Source organism: Thermobia domestica, chromosome 13 (assembly GCF_964235325.1).
Source record: "Thermobia domestica chromosome 13, izTheDome1.hap1.1, whole genome shotgun sequence".
Lineage (NCBI taxonomy): Eukaryota > Metazoa > Arthropoda > Insecta > Zygentoma > Lepismatidae > Thermobia > Thermobia domestica.
In genome coordinates this window covers 149,242,403-149,268,885 of record NC_137466.1, presented here as the reverse complement: position 1 = coordinate 149,268,885, position 26,483 = coordinate 149,242,403, and the positions used below count along the sequence as shown (strand labels likewise).

General features: G+C 36.4%; 1 protein-coding gene across 3 annotated transcripts in view; it reads right to left on the bottom strand.

Annotated features, from left to right (window-relative positions):
* Positions 1–26,483, bottom strand: part of LOC145668634 (EGFR adapter protein-like) — a 1,410,624-nt gene that overhangs the window by 160,893 nt on the left and 1,223,248 nt on the right. The window contains exon 1 of one of the 3 annotated variants that reach the window (XM_081736676.1): positions 10,905–12,098. The exons of the other annotated variants lie outside the window; for them this stretch is intronic. Within the exon in view, the coding sequence (XP_081592802.1) occupies positions 10,905–11,063 (159 nt within the window). The 5' untranslated portion in view covers positions 11,064–12,098. Of the gene's footprint in view, positions 1–10,904; positions 12,099–26,483 lie in introns of those variants that run through there. 3 annotated transcript variants of the gene reach the window in all.

The window sequence follows — 26,483 nt, the reverse complement described above, 5'->3', positions numbered from 1 at the left end:
TAACATTATTTGACTGACGAATGGTTTGGTTGCTGCTGGTCTTTTCTCCCCACCTATCTTCATAACGGTTGTCTAGAACATAAACGGGTTTGTTCAATTATGGTAAACCACAAATTAGAGCTGGTTCAGCCTGGTAGTTAACCACGGGTGTTTTCACACTGGGGCATCCAGGTGCAGAATACAGGAAACTTAATTACACAACAGGTCAATTAAACCTGAATGTAGTGACACGAGGTCGAAGGTAACAGAAGGGAACAACATACACGGACGTTGAAAGCGTCGTGATTGTGGCTTTCTCTCTGAATCTTCAAAGTTTAATTTCTACACTCTTATTTCACAATTGAATTTAACGACGTTATTCTTTCTTCTTTCTTTTTAGTGCAACAAAACGAAGGAATCGGCAAGGGTCCAAAGCTCTTGAGACGGGTCCAAAGCTTCCGGGAGGGATACAAACTCAATATGAGGGTAACATATTACATTAAAAAAAAAATCACCTCTAATACTAAACTCAATTTACAGAAAAGCTAATATTTCGAATGGGGGAAAAGGCTCCGGACCTTAAGGACTCACCCCTCCGTATGTCCCTGCCAATACATACTAAAGTCATGTCAGTGATCCAAAATTTTCTTTTTATGAGTTTGTCTTTCAATTTTTTCAGGTCTTCCATATCAGAGATAAGAACGATAATCATTAAGGATCTTCACTATACTCCCTCTCTCCACTCTTTTGAATTCTAGTAAATAACCAAAAAGACAATGAAGAGAATCAAAATTATAGAAAGTAAGGCAGATCGTATCTCCAAAACGCTATTGTGTAAACCACTAATTGCTTTCAAGAGTTTTCGAAAAAAGTTTCTAAATTGGATGTCCAGCAATCATGCCGTCATAAACTGCGTGCCCAAATTTTTGGTCTATAAAAAAAGGTTTGGAAAACGTTATTTGTTTATTTAATAACATTTTGTAGATACTATTTGACTCACTTTCTTATTTAATAACATTTTATTGATACTATATGGCTCACTTTCTTATTTAATAGTATTTTGTAGACACTATCTGGCTCACTTTCTTATTTAATAGTATTTTGTAGATACTTCCTATATCACTTGCTTATTTAATAATACTTTGTAGATACTACCAGTCTCATTTTCTTATTTAATAACATTTTATTGATACTATATGGCTCACTTTCTTATTTAATAGTATTTTGTAGATACTACCAGAGTCATTTTCTTATTTAATAGCACACCCATCACACTTTCTTATTCTCTACTGAAGTTTCCGTCTCATATAGCTTCGCTGGCTGAAAGGGACGTTAAATTCTAAATCAACTTAACTCAACTCTACTGAAGTTATTCAACAGAATTCGAAAAAAAGTGGGGGCGCACTTCGGGACCTTCCAAATACGTACGAAGAGAAAACACTACAGATACAACACTCCACAAGTGTTGTTAAAATTCGAGTTCTAGATTCTTCGGATATCTACCAAGTTTATTATTTGAATATTGAACAAACACCGTGTGCGTGGGTTTTCGGGGTTCTCCCGTTTCCTCCCATTTTCTTCATTCTACCATTTCATTAATTTCTCACCATCTCCGTCTCCTTTAGTCTAGCCGGCATAACTGTGGGACACGCAAAACTGAAAGATTTCATTTCATTTCATTTCGAATACTGAAAACATGAATTCGAAACAGCATTTTTTCTTTTTCGAAAAGCGAATGTTAAAATTTTAAAAGCACTATTCTCCAGCATGAACTCATGTGGGCTTTGAATCAAACTAGAGATCTTCACACAAAAAAGTGATAGCTCTATCACTGAACCCCCCTCCTCATATATGCATTACTCTATGATCAAAAATTAATGTGGAATAACAAGAAATCTGCTTTGAGATTCACAAGTGAAAATAACCACCTCTTAGTTGGGTAATCACTCAGTTCAATAAAAAGATCATTAACACCGTTCCTTCTACTGAAATTACGGACTACATCCACAATTTAACAAGTGTTAGGAAACCTTTCTTTCTTTTTTTAGATGAGTTAAAATGCTTTGTGTGTATTACCAACCAAAGCAAGAATAGACTGTTTGCCTCAAGGACTTAATTGTTTCATTCTTGAAACGCAACGAAGCACAAGTTCCTGTGAAAAAGAACGGAAAAACAAGAGAGAAGAAACCCGTCTGTATTCAATGGAGCACAAGTTTTCCCAAAAAGTTCCTCGAAGCCAATGAACACCGGAAGTGAGATGACGTGATAAGGAACATAAGGAGACGAAACACAAAGATAGAGTGCACAGGAAAATGTTGAGAAAAAAAAAAAAAAAAAAACAGCAGGTGTTCTATGCACCTGAGTTCAGTTCACTAACAATATCATCATCACATTCAAAGGAACAGTGTCTTTGTGACTATTTTTGCACATTTTGATACAAGAATAACCCATTCGAACAAAAGATTTAACAATCAGGTAATAGCAATAAAGGTATTGTATATAAAAATCAAACTATACGGCTGACCTTTATTACCCATTTCTGGGAATTGACACTTTCAAATGTGCACGGAGGAGATCTGCCTTTGGTATTCTTTCTAGATGTAAAATAGAAGTTCAAAACAAGAATAATTCAAAACATATTTACACTGAGTTCCAGCATATTTCTCACTATTTAAGAGGCCTTAATCACTGCAAAATTAAAGTATCGCTAATTTTACAGTAACTATGTGATATCTTCAAATAGATAAATGATAATCGAAAAGTGGAACAAAAGCGCGCTAGACAATATTAATTTGCATGAGGTACCGTTATCACGAGTCACCTAGTAGCTTTCCATTTGCAGCCATTTAGAAACGCGAAAATAAATGGCGATTTTCTAAATGGATGGAAACCGAAAGCAGGCAAGTGAGTTGTGATAACGGTATCTCATGTAAATTATTATTGTCTATGTCTAGCGAGCTCTCGTTCCACTTTTCGATGATCTTTTATGTATTTGAAGATATCACATAATTACTGTAAAATTAGCTGTATTTTAATTTCGCCGTGATGAGGCTTCTTAACAGGGTTAAAAGAGGTTCTGTATTCCTTTGAAAGGTAGTATTCTCCTTTCCTGCAGTAAAATACATGATATGTACTTTAAACGTTATTCAAAAGTTTAATCGATTCCGTATTTAATTAATTTACTATCTCTTATTTGCCTTCTACTGACGTTTCGACTTGTCGTTATAGCAAAATGCCTTAAATGATTATGCCTACTGCATGGTTTTTACGTTACTTCAAGCTTTTTACGTTAATGACAGTTCTCCTTTGTCTGATTACAGTTCAATTTAACAACTGAGTGCTGCCAGGTTTTGATGTCACCAACTTACGATAAATTGCTGTCGTTTCATCTGATAAAAACAGTAGAAAAAGTTAGAAGTTACAGCAAATAACCTTGTGTTGCGGTATACAGGTATAACCTTTATAATTTACAATTTCATCTTTCTCCTACTGCGAATATGGGATCTTCAGCTACTTTGAGAAGAACGGGGGGACGGCACCCCCTATGAAATGATCTGGCAACATCACTGGTTCTTACGCATTCATTTGTTGTCCAAATATTTCTGGACGTTTAATGAGACTTTGTTCCCCTAGCAACCCATCGCCATATTCCATGCCATCCATTGGTTACGCATATAAAATAACACATTTTTTCTCAACCCGGCCTCATGCTTCACAAACAATCTTATTTTATTATACTCTATTGTTTTTGTTTCAGGATTTATCCTGTTGCTTTGTTTTGGGTTTCTAAACAAACCATTGTTGATACAAACATTCAATTTGGCTTGACGCACAAACATGTATACTACAAAACAAATACATGAGCTCGTGTTTCACCTTTGAATGGCTGTCACAAACAATAGATTGTATTTATTCTTTTTTCTTGTCAATACATGTGCCTTAAAAAAAAATAAACTTCTATACTTCATAGGATAAAAACTAAAAATAAACACATACCTGGTACCTTATACATGTAAAATTACTCGTCCTATATTTCACGTGAAACATCTTCATATTGGATTCGATTAATTCTGAACAAAAACAATTTTGTTTCACTTTAAAATAAACAAACTGAAGATAGTAATATCAGTTTTGTATTATATTTTTAAGTATTTTATTATTTGATAGTGAAAAGTACAGATGGATTTTCTTTACAGAATGCTTTTACTCAATGATAAAGATGAAGTAGCAGTGACATCTTTGGTCTTTCTCGACAACACGAGACGAAACGGAAATACTTCTTCCTTATTCAATGACACAAAATGAACTAGGATTTTTCTCCTGCTCAATGGTATAATGTATATGAAGTTTTCATACTCAAATTATGCTAAGAGACTAGAGAAGAAGATATACAGGGTGTTTCAAATTAACACCAACAACGTTTGGGAGGTGATTCTTGACAGCAGGATAAGACAAAAATTATAGACCAACCTGCGTGCACAAATGCTTCATTTCGGAGTTGTAGGCTGCCGAAAACATAAAAAAAAGAGCTTTAAAAGCCCATAGCTCCAATAGTACGGGACCTGCCGTAGTCGGGTCAAGACTTTATTTAGGAATTAGTAGTGCCCTATCAAAACATCCATGTTTTTCAGAATCCTGTGGTACTTCCGCGACAATTTTTATATAAGTAGGCCTAGTTGACTAGTACTTCAAATTATTTGCCGCTGGCCAAACTGGCTGTATAAAAATGGTTGCGTGAGCACTTTAGGATTCTGAAACATGTACAAAGGGCACTAGCAAGGTGACCAGACGTCCCGTTTTAGCCGGGACAATCCCTTTTTTCCAACCGTTGTCCCGTTTTTTTCTGATTCTCGAACGGGACGCCTAAATGTCCCGTTTTTAAGTAAAATGAGCTAGGTGTCCCGTAATTATTATTCAAAATATAAATCGTCAATGCAAATTCTACTCTCTTCCGTACCAACACTCGTTGCCAAGGTTCAGCCGTGTCTAGAACTTCTGAATTTTCAAATGGGAGTTGAGTGTTCGTGGTTCAAGTGGGAATTGAGTGGGAATTCTGAGTGTTCAACTAGTTAAAAGAATTGTTGGGTAGAACTTGCAATCGGGAACCATTATTTGTTGTGTGGTACACGTAAAGTTAGAAACGGTGTGTTATTACTCTTACTTGTGTATTTTGTAAATTGAGAACACTGCTGAGTCCCAAAATGCAATCTGGAAGTCAGATATCCCCCTGCCCCCGTAGCCGATTCGTATGCGTCCCGTTTTCGCAAGTGAAAATTTTGATCACCTTGGGCACTAGGAAAGTTTTGCAATACGATCTTATTTGTTATACTTTTTCAAAGTGCTTTCCACCACACACTACACATGTTTCCATTCTTCGAAACCAGTCGTCAAAGAAACTCTGTCATTTTTCGGCAGAGATCTGGGCTCACTCATCTTCCCAAAAGCCCTTAGTAGGGCGTCATCGCTTATAAAACACCTTCCTTTTAGTCTGGTCATCACCTGGGGCAACAGTGAGAAGTCACAGGGAGCGAGATCTGGACTGCACGGAGGGTGCTTTAACAGTTTTAGTCCAGGTTGGCCAAATATTCTGAGCAAACTTTTGAACGGTATTCTGGAATTTGGGCACAACTGTTTGAGAGCTGTAAGAACTTTAGGCAGACATTCCTCGGTATACCATTTCCCTGTGATATCTTCTGTGTTTTTAAGACAATTCCTCGCATGCTAAAAAATACCGCCACTATTCTCTTCTTCACTGATGTAATTTTTCAAACAGCCACGGGGGTCTCCTCATTTTCGAACACCCATACTTTGTTTTGAGCCTTGGTCAGGACATCGTAGTAATAGAGTCAATTTTCGTCACCTGTCACAATACTGTTTACAGAGGAAGATTTTCCATTTTTATATTTTTCAACATTTCACGGCAGTATCAAACACGATGTGCCATCTGCTTTTCGGTCAAGTCATGTGGTACCCAAAGGGTACAAAGCTTTTTAACTCGAAGGTGATAGCGGAGAATTGTACGAAATGCTGGCGCATTAATGCTTAAGCATATCTCTGTTTGATGCTATGTAACCCATCTATCTGTCTCAAGCATTTTCTTTACTCCAGCAATGTTTTGTTCAGTCACAGAGAAGATGGCCGATCTGACCTAGGAGCGTTCTCAAGGCTGAAATTTCCTTTTTGAAACTCTCGGTACCATCTAAATATCGTTGCACGATGAGGACAATTTTTTGCAAGCACAGAAGTCAGTTTCTCTAAACACTGATCAACACTTAAACCACGTGCAAAATTGTAGCTCGAAATTTTTATTCAGTTTTTGACCACGACGACATCTCCAACTCTTTTCACTAACAGGTGAAAATCAACTGACATTGAGACAATGACTAGGGCTTCTACAGTGCAAGGTTTGGACATGTCTAAACACGCGCTAAGTTCCTAACTCCTGTGATGATCTGTTCTGTTCTATTGCAAAAATTTCCCAGTGTCCTTTGAAGTGCCCTTTTTGATTTTTGGATAGCGCAGTCCTAAGTGAAGTCTTGACCCGACTACGGTAGGTCCCATAGTTTTGGACCTGTAAAGTTCATTTTTTCATGATTTCGGCAGCCTATAATTCCGAAAGGAAAACTTGTGCACCCTGGTTGATCTATACTTTTCGTTTTATTTTGGTGTCAGGAATTACCTCCCAAACGTTGTCGGTGTTGTTTTGAAACATCCTGTTGTAGTCTGATATATGTATAATGTGAAACGAATTAATGAAACGTTTCAAAGAACCAATTCCCCAATAATGCATCAAGCTTACGAATCAGACATTATTCTTTCTTGACGGAGACACTGTTAGATTATTGCCAGAGACCTCGAGTATGATAGTTCACCGGTACATCTTGAAACAATTTAAGATCTCAACCTACAACATTTACAATATGAACAATCGATGTGGCTTGATCCCATCACTCTTGCTTGAAAATGAAATGCATAAATAAAAAAATGCATGTCCACATGGCTCATGTTTTTAACAAGGCTTTCGAAGTAGACACTACGCAAATCACATATTCTAAAATCATCCAATTCACATTTCAATTGGCACTGATTTATATTAGTCTTCCGGAAGCTACAGTTTAATTAGGTCAATGCTAAACGCATACATAATATTGACTGATTCATAATATCGTTATATTTGCTTATCTAGATGAAGTTAACCATCGTGTTAACCTTGGTCATAATGGCAAGGAACAGGTCCAAAGGTTTAAATGTTATTGGAGCGTACTTATAAAGAATTTATCTTCAAAAGTGAACCACATTTCCATCCAGACAATTTGGTCAGAATAGGATGAATTCATCCTTGTAAAAGAAAACTGCTCTGTTTGTTGATAGCCCATTATACTGCTCGATATATAATATAAGACACTTTAAAAGTTCAAAAACAGTGAGTTTGTTTCAGAAAATGTTTTATTATTATTATTATTATTATTATTATTATTATTATTATTATTATTATTATTATTATTATTATTATTATTATTATTATTATTATTATTATTGCAAACCATTTTCGACTATGATCTATCTCTCTCTGTAAGTTAGGAATGATCCTTCATATTCATACAATACAATGGCAGCACGATACAATTTTTACTAGTAAAATATCTTCAGTATTAGTCTTGTCGATAAATGGTTTATAGTCAAAACAATTACACCTATCTTTGCTGTTACTCAATCTAAATATTAAATTCATTCACCCCTTCTGAATCAAGTTATATTCATTCACCATATCAATAAGTTTAGAATGTTTATGTATGTGATTGCATGTTAGAAGTAAATATGTTTCCCACTTTTTTTTCCGCAAGATTACCTATTTACGGATACGACTGACTTCACAATACGATTTGATTGTGTCAGAAAAGTAGGTTTATTTGATCTTTTAAATGAAATGAAAGAAGATGTTTTATCTTAATCGCATCTGAATTGAGTGCAAATGATCTGCTATTACTGTATTTGCATATAAAGAAAATTCAATAATACAGTGAGTTGATAACCCATTGTTGCATCAGTACAAGAAAGAAAACTGGAAGTTATTGAAATACTATTAATGGATGACTATTAGTCATCTTACAAAGATTGATGAGTTTATTTGATTTTGAGTTGAGCGTTTCTTTCACCAGCGACGCCATATGGGACATGGATCTACAGCTTAACGTGAGATCCCAACCATATGAGCTCCCTCCGGGAATCGAACCCGGGTCTCCCACGCTAAAGGCCCGTACGCTAACTGCTTAGACAGCTCTACAAAGATGAGTAAGTCACAATTTCAATAACACAAAAACTACTGGTATAGCCTATACGTATTATTAGCATTTCTCTGCTACTCACCGAGTAGCCATAGAAACTAGTAAACACTGATAAACCTCTAAATTCACGAACACACACACGAACAAATATATTTGCTTAGTAGGGAGGGGGAAGATATTATTCACTTCAATCCTTTAATCCGTCTAAGAACCAAAAATTGCATCAAATGAAGATTTGAGTCATTGATATCTGAAGTAAATCAGAGTTAACCAGTTGAGAATGCTCCAAGAGCATTGCCAGAACGAACTCCCGGCGAAATTAAAATGCCGCTAATTTTACAGTAATTATGTGATATCTTCAAATAGATAAAAGATAATCGAAATGCAGAACAAGAGCGCCCTAGACAATATTATTTTACATGAGAAACCGTTATCACGACCCACTTATCTGCTTTCGATTTCGAGCCATTTTGAAAATCGGCATTTATTTTCGCGTTTCTAAACAGCTGAAGCCACTAGGTGACTTGTGATAACGGTACCTCACGCAAAATAATATTGTCTAGGGCGCTCTTGTTCCATATTTTAATTATCTTTAATCTATTTGAAGATATCACATAATTACTGTAAAATTAGCGGTATTTTAATTTCGCCGGGATGAAGACTTAAAAGAATGGAGAGATGAAATGGGAAAGATAACTGTGATTGTTCCTACATGTAAAAGTATTTCTTTTTATCCACATCTTCTATTTCCCGCAACATACCATCTCTCTATGACTTACGGTTCCCGAGATATGGATCCTTGAATCTACCGAAATTCGAACTTTTTTTGGCCAATATCTGGGGAATGGTTATAACGATGATCATGCGGCGAGGACCACCAAAAATTTATACGACGAAATCCCACAGTTGACACAAATTTATATAGCATTTACTAATACATCGAAAACCATTTCTTACACTGCATCAATATATTACCTTTTATTATATCGCGTAACAAATTAAACATTTATACACCTTAAAAGTTGTGCATGTAGTTTACACAAGATGGTTCCGGAATTGTATCTTATTTATTCTTCGTTGTCATGACAACTATTTTTACATCGTCGAATTACTCTTTTAACAAAACAGCAACGTATATCAACTAAAAAGAAAATACATCTATATCCTTTTTTTTTCCTCATGTACTTCTTCTTCCTTTTCTTGAATAGCTTGTGCATAATTTGAACTGCCCACAAATACAAATAAAGGTTGAAATACATTTTGAAATACAATTATCGTTATATAAAAATTAAGGAATAATGAAATACGAGTTTTGAAGAAACACATTACAATGCATTAACCAATCAAATGAAACACTCGTATAAAATATTACGTCCTTAAGAAAATGCAGCCACTTGATTATTAACACTTCCGGTTCTTTTCATAGATTTCTGTGTAGTATCTTAACGAAATACTTTAACATCTAATTTATTGATTTTTATGAAAATTACAAAGTTGCTGTTTACATTATGGTGCTTTTGGAATTACATGTGTTTCACGCGTGATTTAAAAATTAGAATACCAACTAATGCTTTTAAAATTAGAACAATTCTATATTCGAGTAGATGAATCCGCAATTTGAATATTTGACTCAACAATTTATTGGAAAAAAGTAAGTGAACATTAGAAAAACTTAATATTTATAAGAATAACAGGAAATTGTTTGGACAATTAATTATTCGAATGATTATTTGAATAACGAACAATTGTTCGAGTAATTCGTTGAATAATGAGCAAGTTTTCGACCAATTTTTGAATAACGAGCAACTGTTCGAAATATTACTGGAATAACGAGCAATTGTTCGAATGATTACTGGAATATCGAGTAATTATTCGAATAATTACTGGAATAACGAGTAATTGTTCGAGTAATTACTGGAATAACGAGTAATTATTTCGAATGATTACTGGAATAACGCATAACTGTTCGAAGATTATTGGAATAACGAGGAACTGTTCAAATAATTACTGTAATAACGAGCAATTGTACGAATGATTACTAGAATAACGAGTAACTGTTCGAATGATTACTGGAGTAACAAGTATTATTCGAATAATTAATGAAGTAAATAACAGTTGTTTTACTGGAATAAACAACTGTTCGAATAATTCTTTGAATACGGAACAATCCTTCAAACAATACTTTGATTAGCGAGCAATTGTTCGAAAAAAAAATATTTAAATAACTAGAAATCCTTCCACTAATTTTTGAATAACGTGCAATTGTTTGATAATTATTTTAATAATGAGCAATTGTTCAATTAATTATTGGAATTATGAGTAATTTGTTCGAATAATTATTGGAACAAGGAACAATGTTTGGATAACTATTGAAATAACGAACAACTGTTTGGATCACTACTAGAATAATTAACAATAATTCAAAGATTTATTGGAATAACGAACTATTGTTCTATTACTTAATGGAATTAAAATTAATCGAATTCAAATAAAGAAACTGGATTCATGAAACATTATAATAATATTTGATTTATTTATTCGAATAATTTTAACACATTAGTACGTCTCTTAATAATAAAAAGTAACCTTGGAACCAAACTATCGTTAAATATTAAAAACAAAACAGTGTTCTGTACTCACCTTTAATTTCTGTGTATGTCCACATTGACAACAACAATAGGAGAGATAGTCCGGTAGCGGAGGAAAGATGCTGAGGCAATCCCTAGCTCCATATTCATCCATAAGCTTTCGGTATCTAACGGTGAATATTGGAGTAGAGACGCTTTTTAACCGGCCCATTGCAGTTTATCAAACAGGAGAACTCACAAACACTGGTAATCACACATTAAAGAGACATTTTTTAAAAAAAAGAAACCATAGCACTATCGAAGGATAAACAAAACTATATATATATAAAAAAGAAAAAAAACTGCTGTCCACAATTAGTTCTACGCGCAGTTAACACTAACACACTAAATACCACTCACATCACTGCATCAAACCATCTAGCAACACAAATAATCAACACTTCAAAAGATAAGATTGGTCACAACTTAACGTTGCTTTCTTTTTTGAAATAGTACACTTTTGGTTACTAACTTAGAAGGGAGAAAGATTTGCTCAGTTAGATATTTGAGAAAAGGAAACCTTCTGTAAGAAATGAAAAGAAGTATACGAAGAACAAATCTACAGAAAATATAAACTCTTCTGGCAGAAGACAGCTGCCTAACTGACTACTTCACTTCCACTCCAACCATCCAGCTTCTTCTACTCAACTGGGTCACAACACTGCTGCTGCATGCCTTTCGGGCCGCCAACCTAACTGGCAACACCAGCACCGGAACCGGTATGTCTACGTCATCAACAAGCAATGAGAACCGTGCACACATAAAACCAAAGGCTTCACACCTCACCTACTCCTTCTTCCCCTTAACTGCAGGCTGAAAGGGGGGAAGGGAGAAGAACATGGATTGAAGAATATAAGAACAAAAAAAGATATAATAAAAGTGTAGGAGGTAATGTTCCCTTTGTTGTTTAATTTGCGAGGACGAGCATCTAACCTTATGGAAACCTGACGACGTTACCGTATACACAGTATGTCCTTCAACCCACTCGAAAACAGGAATGAGACAACAATACTTTGTTCTTGTTTATAAGTATTATTTATTTATTGTTTGGTAATCACAATGACTGTCCCGAACGATAATATTGTTACAATCGATGGAATTTTAAAATTTTCCAAAAAAGGACAGCGGCTTCCAGCTAGATGACAAAAGAACGAAAAACTTTAACCGGTGCTGAACTGCTGGAATGCGTTCCTTTTTTCGCAGATCCTGAAATTTCCGACTGGAATGTTAACTGCTTGACGCTGTGTGAATCTTCTTTCTCTCTCTCTCTCCTTCCAGTTATTCTCAAGTGCCCTGAGGGTGGATCAAAAACAAAAAAACAAACAAAAAAAGGTTGGTGAAGAAGAAGAAAAGAAGGCACGCCAGACGATTACCAACCAAGACAACAACGAGAAGAAGTCTTCCGATTACTGTGTTCACCACGAGCGCCCAATAGGTCGATTTTCCTATCTCTTTCAGTGATCCCAACAAACACACCACATGGTATAACTACTTTTTCATTCTTTTCTCTTTTCTCCAGTCCAATGCCAGTCGTTAACTTGATTTGACTCCGAATTGAAGGGTCAGGAACTGGAGGAATGAAAAAAAAAATATTATTTGATATCTAAAACTCGCATTGCTTGTTTGGTCCCTCCAGCTCCAGCAGGAAGAATCCAGCGAAGAGGAGAAAAAAAAAAAAAAGATTGTCGACAGGATGCTGTACCAGAAAAGTAATCTTCAATACGTGAAGATTTTCCAAAGGTCTACAGGCCAATCAGCGAAGAAACGATGTTAACTTGCTTCATCAATACACAAACCACTAGATATGACCACAAACCACTTTTCTGTCCCCCTTTCCCCCGTTTCTTTTTACTTCAGACCACCTACCAAAAAAAAAAAAAAAAAAAAACTTTTTTTATACAACATCTGGAATGCCACAGAAGAAACTAGAACCAATAGTTTCTGTTGTTGCCAGGACTGGACAGAATATGGTATTTCTTTTCCAGAAGAAGCATCATCACACCTGACAAGAAGCTCCGATCATGACAAAGGAATGTGCGGAATGCGCTCGCGGTTCCTTCATTCTTTAACGTCCCTCCCCCGCGTCCAGTCGTTTTCTTTTGTCTTCTTTATCTTAACAAGAAGGAGGAGGTCCTTGGGAAGAATTGTAGGTGAGAAGAAAGAGAGGCCCCTACTTATGAATAAAAAAAAAATGAGGAAAACACTGTCAGGTTCCAATTGGATGAATGGGCATTGCTGTTACATCAATAGGCAGCAGCAGTCAATTGGGATTTTGCCTTTGCTGAAAGTGAAAGGCACAAGAGAGAGATTCTCTTTCCCCCTTAAACATAATTCTCTGTTTACTCCTTAATTGCTATATAGTATTTGCCTTTAGCTCTTTGGTGGCAATAAGCACTTAAGACACAAATTCTGGAATTTGAAAATGTTCCCTTTGTATCAAGATCATAGATCAAAAACTGAAGCACGTGTTCTTAGGTTCAGTTCTCAATAGTGTGTTAATTCATCATTAAATGCTAGGATTTTAAGATTTTTCACTACTCTCCCCACCACATTTCTCCTCTATCTATCTTTCAGTAACAAATTGTATATGGATAGATAGATAGATAGATAAAATAATGGAAAGTAGGCCAGTCAATACTTTCAAAACGTTATTAAATAAACTAATGATTATTTTTAACATTTCATATAGTGGATAAATTTGAGTGCATGCCAGTCGTGACGTCATAAGACTTTTAACCTATCAGGAAAGACCTCAAAACAGTTATTAGTTTAATTAATAGCATTTTGTAGATATTATCATGTTTATCTTTCCATTAAAGAACAAACTTTATTGTCTTTAAGTTATTTACTAATTCTTTTCAAAGGAAGCTGGAGAAAGCAGTGAAGACTTGTGATTTATAGGATAGCTTATCCTATAGACTCGTGTAGGATAGCTTATCCTATAGACTCGTGTAGGATAGCTTATCCAGTAGTAAGGATAGAGACGGCTGACAGACTCGATGAAGTATCTACCTACTACCACTTTTCTCATCCTACCCTCTTTCCAATCCCTTCACCCATCCTCTATAATATCAGTACCTGGGGAAACCTGGGGAATATGGGCTGCAGGACCGTGATACTGACTACATATGCTCAAGCCTTTAAATTGGCGATCCTTACATGGCTTTGTGCCCCATGTGAACTGTCCCAAATTGAGGGTGCCCCTTTAGTAAGGCAGATTTAAGTAATCATAATTGGTGCCATTATCTCATTAACCGGAACTATACCGGTGCTGGATATTATCATTTTGCTACTTTGATAATGAAAGGATTGATATGGGTACTTTTCAGTATTAGTTTTGTCTTAACAAGTAGCGTTCTTATCACTCATCATCATGTTTTAGATTTACAAAAAAAATCGTGTTTTTCTCGAAATCTACGCATAAGGATTTATACTAATTAATACCAGTTAATTCGGGGACACCGGGTAGTTTAGTGGTTAGAGCGTTGGATTCATGTCCGTGTGGTCCCGGGTTCTATTCCCGGCCGGTGCTTCCCCAAATTTCGGCGTCCACCCAGTGTCGTGAGGCAAACTACAAAGTCACGCGAATAAAAGACGTGACGGGCACTAGGTCCAGAAAGCTCCCGATATGCCGGTTAGCAATAGGGCGACGCGGTACGTGTTCGTCGCTAGGCTAGATGTAGTTCCACCAATCGCTAATAGATGGCGTGGAGTGGCTCAGGCCCACAAATCGGGCCGTTACAATATGTGGTTTGGTTTGGTTCATACCAGTTAACTCAGTTCAAGAGATTTATAGGTTGATTTATCTCGTCTTTGGAAATGTTTTTCTCCAAAGATATAAGCTTTAAACGCCAACAACTATTGAGCTTTAAACCTCAATAGCTCAGCCCCTGATTAAGGTAAAAAGATGACTTTGGTACCAAGTATTCCTGAAGGATGCAAACTTTCCGTCAGTGTGCGTTTTATATGTGTGGGGGTACCACGGCAGGGGGTAAAGGTCGCGTTTTTTTGTTTTTTAACAGGTTTTTTCGGGTAATCCCCTTGGGGGTACACTTACAAAAATTGGTATGTGAACCAATGAAGTAGGCCACTACATGGTAATATCCTGCATTTGTACTTCTTGCTTATATAGGGGAAGTAGGGAAGGGCAAAGTTGACCAATTTTTGGAATTTCAGTTTTTTGACGTAAATTACATTTATTTTTCCGACAAATTTCAATAGCTCACCCTCTACTTAAGCTAGAAAGATGATTTGGTACCAATGCATTCCCGAGGGACGAAGCTTTTCGCCAGTATGCATTTTATGTATGTCGAGGGTACCACGGCCGAGGGGGAAGGCTGAAGTTCGTTTTTTTTAATTGTGTCATATTTTTTATCTGGTTTTGGGGAGGGCATTCGTCCCCCCTTTGAGGTATACCCCTAAAAATTGATATGATATTGTATTGCAACAATGGATACCATTTTTTAATATTGTTGTCACAATTGTCAGGCCTACACATAAGCATCATTTTGTCAGCGTATGGTGAATGCAAGGGCTGCCAGGGCACCGTAAATACAATTTTTCCTTTTTTAAAAATGTTTTTTGTCTTTCTTCTTCTTCTACGAATATGACGGGAATCGCACGAATGTTATATCGTTGGAATCTGTGATTTATAAGCTTTTCAACGGTGTATGAATCATGAATCTGTGATAACTACTGTAGAAGGGTCACCAGAGCCCCGAACATTTGTACGATTGGTGGACGGTTGGTCTACGATTTTGTTAAAATCTCTGGCGGGCGTCTAAGGTTAAACGCTGATAACACTGTAGAATTAAATATATTTTAACTTAACACGTTTCGATAGTTCATTTAATTGCGGTTCCAGATGATAGAAAGAATTTTTCCAATACAACCGATAGTACAACACATTTAAAACATACTGAAACGTACTTCCTGCTTCCAAGGATGTAGACTGGATGTATTTAAAGCACGCAAAGACATGTGGATCAAGTTCTCTCTTGGTACATTTTCACATTTTAGTACTTGGCCAAATTGACTTTCAATTCGTCCAAGTCCTTATTTGTCCAACCATGATAGCTCGCCTATATTTCTCGCGATGGTATTCATTCGATGTATCAGCGTGGAGTTTGCTTTTGACTTTAGTTTCGTTTTTCATAATTTTCCGACAGAAATCTTTATTGAAACAAGGGATTAACGAAGTTATCTCAGTGAAGACCGGATTTTGAAGAAAATGTAAAGGTTAGTCAATATTAGACATAACTAACTCTATGGCTTATGGATCCCGGACGTTCAATGCCGCGTTCACAAAAGCTCTCCACTGACTTCTATCCTTTGTCAACTGGATCCAGTTTCTACTTTGTATTCCTATCTCTGCGAGATCCATCTTAATACTGTCCTCTCTACTGCGCCTAAGTCTTCCTAATGGTCGTTTTCCGATTGGTCTTCCAGTCAAAACTTTGAAAGCGCTTCTACATTCTTCCATCCTAGCTACATGACCTGCCCACCTAAGCCTCCTAAACTTGATGATGACCCTAACAATGTTTGGTAAACCGTATAAAATTATGTAGTTCCTCGTTATGAAGTTTCCGCCATTCCCCACTCCCGCTCCTCTTGGGTCCGAATATTCGTCTCAGGATCTTGTTCTCAAATACCTTCAGTCTATGTTCTTCTTTCAGAGTAAGGCAAAATAAATTTGGCTGAGATTGAAGCAAAGTATCCTGTAAATGTAATTCAGCGCATTTATTTTTATTAAAGGGTTTGGTTTGCCCCCCCCAAAAAAAAAATCCTTTATGTAGTTACGGAGTCTATTCATATGTCCTTCCAGGAGAAATAAAATTTCAGGAATTCCTTGATGGATCAGCATCAATTTTGCCCAGGATGTAGAGGAGTCAAAAATTAGGAACGAGTTCGTTGATGGTGGTGATTCATTGACTTGATTCCAAGATATGGTCCATCAAAAATTGGTTCCCCAAGTATTTTTATGAGAGTAAATTATTGATGATATCCTTGCGGGATAGACTACCCGCAGTATTATCGAGATTAGTCAATTAGTATAGCGCTCACGATACCATATATACTTATCTCTCTGTGGTATATAACCCCCGAAAAATAAAACTAAATGACTTTCTAGTAGAAAAATCTAAAATTTTAAATATTTTGTTCTATTATCCAAAATATTCATTCATCTTATTAAAGCTTTTGAGTAAGGACTGGAGAGTGAGGCCAAAAGTAACAGTTCAAATTTCAACTTTTTACGTTGTGTACACTGAGACTGTTACTCGTAATTTCTCTTACCACTATGAAATAGGCATTTTTATCTAACATCCAGTCTGTACTTATCATATTTGAAGGAAATAAAAACCAAAGAAAGAAATCTTTTTATAGACGATAAAAGAATCTAAAACATCGCAGAATGATCTAGTATCATAAGACAAATGGAGATAGCTCATTCTAAACTTTTTTTTGTGTGTGTGTGTGTATTATTATCAAAGTAAAGCTATTTTAAACATATTATAGCTATTTTTAGGAACGTAAGGCTGTGGTGTAACCATCGACAAGATCGCATTGCCTGTTAGAAGGTTAGAATAGGCACCTACTTTCTTTACTATTTTGTGGTTTTCTACTGTTTTTGTCTGGAAAACTCTATATTAAATATGTAATATGGAAAAGCAATGCAATTGACAACAAATGTTTCTCAACAAGAGAAGTAGGCAAAGTTTCCCCTCCTTCTTCCCTACAAAAGTTTCTTTCGGTGGGCTCCTACTCATTACAGGTAACGTCAAATAGTCACTGCTGCTCGCTTACGGATGACTTCCAGTAGTTCAATATTGGTAAGGTAAAGCCAATTGTGTTTATTTCAATGAAAATGCAAAATGTTAAGAAACTGAATGAGATAATAATATAAATATCAATCGTTCTTTGTTCGCAATGGGATAGCATTAAATGTAGGGATGGTATCAAATGAAACAAGACGAGACGAGACATAATAGTCTTGGTCTTGTCTTGGTTGACAAATAGTGGTTTCAGCCTCGGTCTCGTCTCTAATCGAAAATCATCGTAATGATCTCGATCTTCTCTCGATTAATATAAGCTTATCTCGATCTCGGTCTTGATAGTCTCGAAATAAACTACGTAAAATTAAAAATGTATAAATAATACCATATTACAGTCTAACGTTTCCTTTATTTATTTATTTATTTATTATTTATTCTTCATTGGATGTATGAAGCCGATGAAACTCGAACAATGATCCAGATCCCACTAAAAGAACATATTTTGTATTACACATCTCGATACCGAAAAGAAAAATGAAATCTTTGAGTTTTACGTCCCACGGTTATGCCGGTTAGGCTAAAGGAGACGGTGATAATGAGAGATGAGTGAAATGGTGGAATGAAGAAAGTGGGATACCGAAAAGAGACAGGTATCGAACTTTAACTATCAATTCCAATACTTTTCATTACGTTATGGTCTACTGGCTAGCTTACGGTTTGGTTCACGAGGTCCTGGGTTTGGTACCCGGAGCGAGAGCCTTAAAAATTGGAATGGATTGTGATGGTTCCGATTCTACATTAAGCTCTAGCTCCATGCCCCGTATAGTCTCGGTGCTGAAAGGGACGCTAAGTTCCAATGCAACCGACCAAGTGATTTACAATACTTTATATCTTAATATATTTAATCAACTAGGGATGCGCATGAGACAAGATTTGTGGGTGTCTCGTCTCGAAAATGTGCTGTAAAAGTGTTGTCTCGACTCGAAAAATGTATATTTCTCTATTGGAAGAGACGTGTCTCGACTCGAATTTCGACAGGAAAATCCTGTCTCGACTCGTCTCGTGCGCACCCCTATAATCAACTCTCCGCTTTAATCTAATGCTTTTCGTCTTTCCATGGTATCACCCTCTCCTGTTCTAATCTCTTCCAATCTTGAGAGGGCACGGTGGTTAAGTGGTAGAGTGCTTACCTCTTGTGCATGGAGTCCCCGATTTGATCCCCGCCGAAGTAAGTTTGTGGTGGAAAACATCATATCCGTGGATTTTCTCGGGGTACTCCCGTTTCCTTCCACGTTCTCATTAAACGAATTTTCTCATCCTTCACTTCTCTTAATTATCCGTGTCCCTTAGCTTAAACGTGGAACGTTAAATTGAAAGATTTATTTAATTTAATTTCATCCAATCTTGACATTTTACCCTCAGTTTCAGAGCAAAATTTGTGTGTAGAGTGATGATTTCAGGGAGTGGCCCGGGAGATTTCCGCCAGAGCCACGACCCCTCTTCCCGGGAACATATATTCTATCGTGCTTAGTGTGGATTACCAGTAGTTTAGTAATACTACTTTTCACCTTGAGTGTATTAAAATTCCTCTCTCCCCTCCCGAATAAAATCTTCCAAAATCATCACTCACCCATCAAATATAATAGGTTTAAACCATTCCTTACACGAGCAGTTTCAGTGAAATAGCAAGAATTTCTTGAACATGTCTTTACCCGAAGAATTCCTAAGTTGTGTGAAAAAAATAATGCTGAGAATTTGAAACATTATATGTTTGCTTTAAAAAAATCAAGTTTCGTAACATTTTGGCAACATGATCTTTGAGTCATTTAAATGACTGGAAAGAATAAAATATATCGATTCGTAATTCAAAATTGTCTGTTTCAAACATTTTCGATATACCTAGATACTAAGTGATCAGTGGTAGCACTTGCCCCCCTTTCTCCCGAGTATACGCCTATGACTGTGTGACCACCCAAGGGCAATAGTTCCACTATCTTACATAAGTTTACATAACATGGAACAAATTTTCCGTAGTAAAGATTGTAATTTCTGTTAGTATTCGAGACAAGATCCAGATTATGGAAACTAGGCTTGGTCTTATTTCGAAGTACTACTCAATCGCGGTTCCGTCTCGTTCTCGGTGTACAACGAATGGTGGTTCGGATCCCACTTTAAACTGCAAGTCCACGTTTCTTATAGTCTCGGCACTGAAAACAGACAGAAACTAATCGACCTTTAATATAGGAAACTTCGTTTCAACATTTGGATTTTCTTACAAGAGTCTCTTTTCGTGCCTTATCTATTAATTCAACGCATCCATCATAAACAATATGTTCCAGTTCTAATTTCTTTTAAAATTATATGAAGGACCCACTAAAAGTATAGTTATGCTTCTGGGAACCCGGAGTTTCTCGAGATCTTCAGATTCGACTCGAGCAAGAAGTGCACTTGACCTCTGCTTTTTCGAAGGGTGTTCAGTTCTTGGAAATACATGTCAAAACATTGCTTTCACATATTATAATACATAATATATTTAAATTAAATACTATAGTTAATTTACTGCAGTTAATGAGAATATGTTCGTAAATAATTGTTTTATGTCATGAAGTATGTAAACACATGCATCAAAGTGTGTGTGTGTGTGTGTGTGTCGGTCTTTTGACCCCTTTGGAATCAGTCTTTTGTCCCCCTTCCCCTATTTGAAAAATTCCTGCGGGCAATAAATGTAAATTATAGATAAGCTACATTGACTTGATCCCTAGTCTTCCATTGCAAGCGCTGCTATCGGCTGAAGGAATTCCACTCGCTTTCTCTCGCTTAGCAACAGCTGAACCCTTATTGGCTCAACGCGTGGGTGTGTGAGGGTGTGAGCGTTAGTTCGCATTTTTGCCACGGCTCAAGACATTTTGGCAGCACAATAGTTGAACCTGTTCTGTGCAGATTAATATGTCACTGGATTTAAAAATGTGTTCTCGATCACATGTACGTGTATTTATTTATGCACCTATACTTTTGATTTTACTGAAGATTCCGATGTTTGTGTAAGTGTGTGTGTGTGATGCATCCACGGAAAAATCGCCCTTGGAAGAAGGTTTATTTCATGAGAACACTAAAAGACAACAAACGAAAATATTTCTATTTTGCTTGTTTAAAGAGCAAGTTATTCGGACGCCACAACACGCTATCGTTGGCCTTTCCATGAAGGTTAGTGTGTTATTGCATTGAACGTGTTTATGCTGAAAAGTGGCTTGTCTGTTGAGAAAAACGTTACAATTGTAAAAAGGCCATGAAGGTTACAGGTTACACTAAGTTGCGCATTGGCTTTTGTGATATCCTCACGCATGTGGAATTCTTTTGTGATTTTCTTTAGCGTTATGTTATGTATTAGACTAAAAAATGGAGCTCACAAACGAAATTCCTTTTAAACAACACGCGAGTGTTAGGCCTATCTTCCACTTGAAGCTAGGTCGAATTAAGCTCCAGATTGCCTCTTTTACACTACGATTCTTCTAGTCTTAAGCGAAAGGCGATCTCATCATTGGTCTAGGGGCACGGAGGCTCAGTGGTAGAATTCTTACTTCTGCTGTGTGGGGTCCATGGTACAACCCCGGACCAAGTAAGTATGTGGTGGACAACATCGTCTCAGTGGGTTCTATCGAGGCACTCCCATTTCCTCCCACATGCTCATTCCGCTATTTTTACATTATCATTCGCTTGTCTTAATCATCCATCTTCCTTAGCTTAAAGGGTATAATCGTGGGACGTTAAACTGAAAGATTTCATTTTATTTCATTTCTAAGGGACTCGATAATGGGTATATGGTGGGAGGAAAAAGAGATGGGAGAAAAAAAAAAAGACTTCCCAACCTGCTAATGATGGCAAGATACTTACAGTCATAATGATGATGATATGAGTATAGTTATTTGCTACCGAGAAGACGACAAGAATTGAGCATTGGTTTAGCTGGGTTTCTACTTAGAGGAAACTGTTCCTTTCAACGCATTGTTCTGAATATTTAATGCATTATTCTAAAAATTTTGCATTAGTATTAGAAACATTATTACATTATTTAGCTATTTAGAAGAACCACACGGAAACAAAAAAATTTGAATCCACGATTAGCAACATTATAGCATTGGCACTTGTTTGAGACCAATGCGACATAATTGAAAAGGTTTCGCCATTTAATAATGATGGAGCATTGGAATGGTGTGCAACGTTCATTCGTTGGAAGACAGGTTATTTCACGTGAAAGTGGCGACATCTCATGGTCTCCGAGATCTCCTGAACTCAATGTTTGGGATTTCTTTCTGTGATGAATGTGTTTTTAAGACAACTCAAAAGCAAACTGTGCAGAACTCTTTGTGCAACCTTTTACAGAACTGAAAATAAGATTGTAAAACAAGTCACTAGTATTTCTCAGGGCATGATACACCGTACGCCAAGATGGACGCTATCTTTTCGATATTCTTCAAGAAGAAAAGTGACACGTAGGTGCCATAGTTAATGTAATCATTAAGGACATTCCTATCATTAAATGTATTTTTGGATCAAAAGATCCAATATATTCCAATAAAAAATTTTCTTCTTGGCCTTATATATGGAGAACTACATATAGGGTCTAATGTAACCAAACCCAAACTATCACTTAACTCAGTATGATGTCTTATTCCGTAGAAAATACGAAAACTCGATTTAGGAGATGTTCAAAAAATTTGTGGTCCCCTGACTCAATTGGCCCAAAAGATCAAATATATTTCAACACAGATTTTCTTGTAGGCCTTATATCTGGAGAACTACATATAATCAAACCCAAATTATCACTTAACTCAGAATGATGTCTTTATTCCATAAAAAAATACGAAAACTCGATTTAGGGTACGTTCAAAAAATTTGTGGCCCCCTGATCCAAAAAGTAACTATTGGCCAAAATCGCAATTTTTTAAATTCATTTTTAGGTTTCCTAAAATTCTTGTTTCCCATACTTTTACCTGCGTTTTACGTCAATTCACAATTTTACCAATTCTTTAGGCTACTCTGTATTAATGAATTATTCTGTTTTGTTAGGAGAAGGCGCCGACCTCATGGACACTACGCCCCTGTAACGGAAAGGAGCAGAACTAGTACATAGGTCTGTAACCACATCTTCAGAGAAAAGATTAAATTTTCCCAGCATCTTACGTTTATAAAAATCACATTTTAAGTTGCAATTCCACTTTAAATTGACATTTTAATATTTCTGACAAATGATAAGACGTAATTCCTAGCTCCTTCAAACAAGATGAGAAAACATATAACCAAATATAAATGACAAAAGGATATCCGCTTTAAATTCCATCCTTCTCCAGAATACTGAGCAAAAATAAGCCGTAAAAAGAAATAAAAAAGGAAAAATCTTGTGATATCTTTACTACTTTAAGATCTTGGAATTCAAGTTCTCTTTCTTCTTCATCATCTTCCTTTTTAGCCAATCAAAAAGAAATGTAATTAACTTTTAAAAGCGGTGATTTCAAACGAATTGTTTACCCCCTCTTTCCCCTTTCCTTTTCAAACCATAGGAGATTTTTCCTATCGTTTTATTTTGTCATATTAATTGATTTAAGAGGGACACTTGCTAGGGAGTTATAAATTACACTACTTTATTTTTCTAACAATATCTTAAGTTATTTTTTGCAGTTACGTTTACATTCAACGATAGGAAGAAGAGAAATTGAATGTTTTTTTTCTTTAATACGTTATGATTATGTCTTGTACAGACTAAAGAGAATAGACAAAAGCAAGTGAATGTAATGACGGTTGCGTGGGGATTCCTGGTTCGATCCCGAGCAAGTAACCCAACAGCAAGAAAGCTTTCGGCCAGTTGGCGCATGGTTGGCTTTTGACTTTCTACACTTGCCCTTTCAATGCATGTTTTCATACAATCTGCCTTTTGTTGTAAGTCTGCAATCTGCAAGCGATACTTAGATCCTTCGCAGAGCGTCATAACACCACTAGCCGTTCATTGGCTATTGACTTGCGGGCCAGTATAAAACGCTTGCGTCAACCTTAAATGAAACACTGAATTCAAGATTGCCCCCATATAACTTCGTTACTGAAATCCGCTCGCAGCATGCTTGCACGCTTTCCAATCAAGCCGGTTACAAGCATGCCGACTTCCAATGCAAGCTTACAGCAAGCGGTTTGCAAGTTGTCTCTGTTACTAAGGAAGTTTGTAGTGGACAACATCGTGTTTGTGGATTTTCTCGGGGTACTCCTGTTTCCTTCTAAATTCTTACTCCACCGATTCTTCCATCATCATCCACTTGCCTTAGCGTAAAGGGCATAAACGTGGGATGTTAAAGATTTCAAGAAATAATGGTACTGTGATAAATTAGAAAATAAACTGGCAGTAAATGCAAGACTCCTTAATAACAAGTGGTTAGCATGTATGCTTTCCGTATGATCAACCTGAATTCAATCTCGATTTCATTTCGAATTCACATCAAACAGTGAGTCTATATACACGTTATTCCCTTTGTTACGTTTTCAGTAAAATCACTTCGAAATATTGGCAAATGAACTGTCATTTGGCCGTCATTGAATTAAATTAATGAAACATGAGAAATACGGTTGATATACACTAATACTTTACAGTACAATTACTCGAGAAAAATGAATTTTAATGCTCTAAAAATTAGAACGTTCATTGCCAATATGATAGTAATTATTCTACTGGGACAAAATATGTATTTACCTATGTACCGTATATGTAAAAATAAAATAAAATAATTATTTTAAAGACATGCTTTCTTTACAAACAACAGACAAACAAATCGTATTAAAAAAAAAAATATGTTTTCAAGAAAATTACTTAAACGGTAAGGCGACTATTTACCAACAGATGACTGATTCAATCCCCACCGGATGCAGAATTTATTTCTCATTCCGTAAAGGCTCAGGGAGATTACCCAATCTGTGTGAACTGGGTATAACGGAAATCTCAGGGTTAAATAAAGTATGTTGAAAGGCAGTAAAGAGGGTATACTGAAACTTTTTTTTTCAATTCCTAGAAGTTTCAATTCATATGATAGATGACAACTGCTGGAGTATGATTGCTGCCATCTTGCGGCGTGATACATAACTTCTAGCATTCCACAAATATACGTCTTAGTTTCAATAGTAGCAAATGGGATATGGATAACCATCGTTAAAGGATCCGTTACCCGTGAAAATGTTAACGTATTGACTGAATTAACGAACTCGGCCGAGATAAAGGCTCAAGATATTTATTGCAAAATAATAATAACAATAATAATAATAATAATAATAATAATAATAATAATAATAATAATAATAATAATAAATTTCTTTTCGTTCAAGAGCTATGCTGTGGAGTAACGACCGTACGGACGGGCGTACTAATATATTACCTACAATCTTCTAAAGCTCACTAGTGTGATTGTAGGTGCCTGCTACATCTCATTCTGTAATGTGCCAAATTCAAAATATGCGAAGCCTTACCTCTCTTCCTGTGCGCCTCCTCAGCCTGTAATGAATGGGGAGAGGGAGAGGAATCTTTTTTACCTTTGCTACTCTAAACAGTTACATTTTACAAGTGGTATGAACGTTACTGTTAGAAGTATGTGTGACACCTTTAGCAGTATGTGTCAGCATTAGGCAGAGAGAAACAACAATGATGCAATCTGCTACTTAGGAGTCCCTTATTTTCTTCTTATATATATCGTCACCATAGCCTATACATCGTACAACCGTACTGTGCTATAGGCTTACATTATATTGTCACCATACATAAATAAATACACAATATATTCCCGCAAAATAAAAAGAATATTGTGTTATTAGCAACGAAAGACATACCTTTCAGGGCCATAATTTTTTCAATATTCTCGATTATTACGCACGAAAATTTAGTCTTAAGCATGCCCTTTTATTCAACTTGATATGAACTATCAATTGTTCTATATAAATACAGGGTTTGTCCCTGAAGTAGGAAGATTGGCTGCTGCGCGGCGCTTCAACGTGAGGAGCGCGCTCGTCGGTAGGGCTCTAAGCTAAGCAACACACCAGGCAGTGGTCGTGTCCGAACTCTGACATAGCGAGAATTACGCGTGGCGCAAAGCCTGTTTTTGAGTTTTTGTCACGGCAGAAAACGTGCAACGCCGTTTTCTACAAAACAATCCTTACCTGCCTACACAGACCAACCATCAAACGGAAACAACCGGAGATTGCCGATCGCTGGAAGCTCCATCACGACAACGCTCTAGCGCACACTGTCTTCGTTGTGACCGCCTACTTGGCTCGGATAGACATTGCAACCTTGCTGCATCCACCATACAGCCCCGATGTGAGACCAACAGACTTTTTTTTTCTGTTCCCAAAGCTCAAGAGAAGCCTGAAAGGTGTTTCGACGATGTTCTCGTCCTCCAACGGGCTGTCACAGAATCCCTGAAATGGTTAACGGCAGCTGACTTCCAGGCAGCCTTTACAGCGTGGGAATCGTGTTGGCAGCGGTGTATCGATGCCCAGACCCAGTCTTATAACTTCAGGAATAAACTTTGTATATAATTTTTGAACAATATTATAACTAAATAAAAGTTAAAGTGTAATGGTTAATAATAATTTTGGACTAAATCTCATTCATTACATATTGTGTACTGTCATCTTGCTGGTGTTGTAATTAAATGCTTGATTGCGTATACTTCAGTATGAATTTCATCTTATTATTTGGCGCGGTTATTCTGCCACCATCAATTTCTAAGTTTACAAAAAAAAAAAAAAAAAAAAAAATTTAATCGCTTTCCTGGAAAACTACACACCAA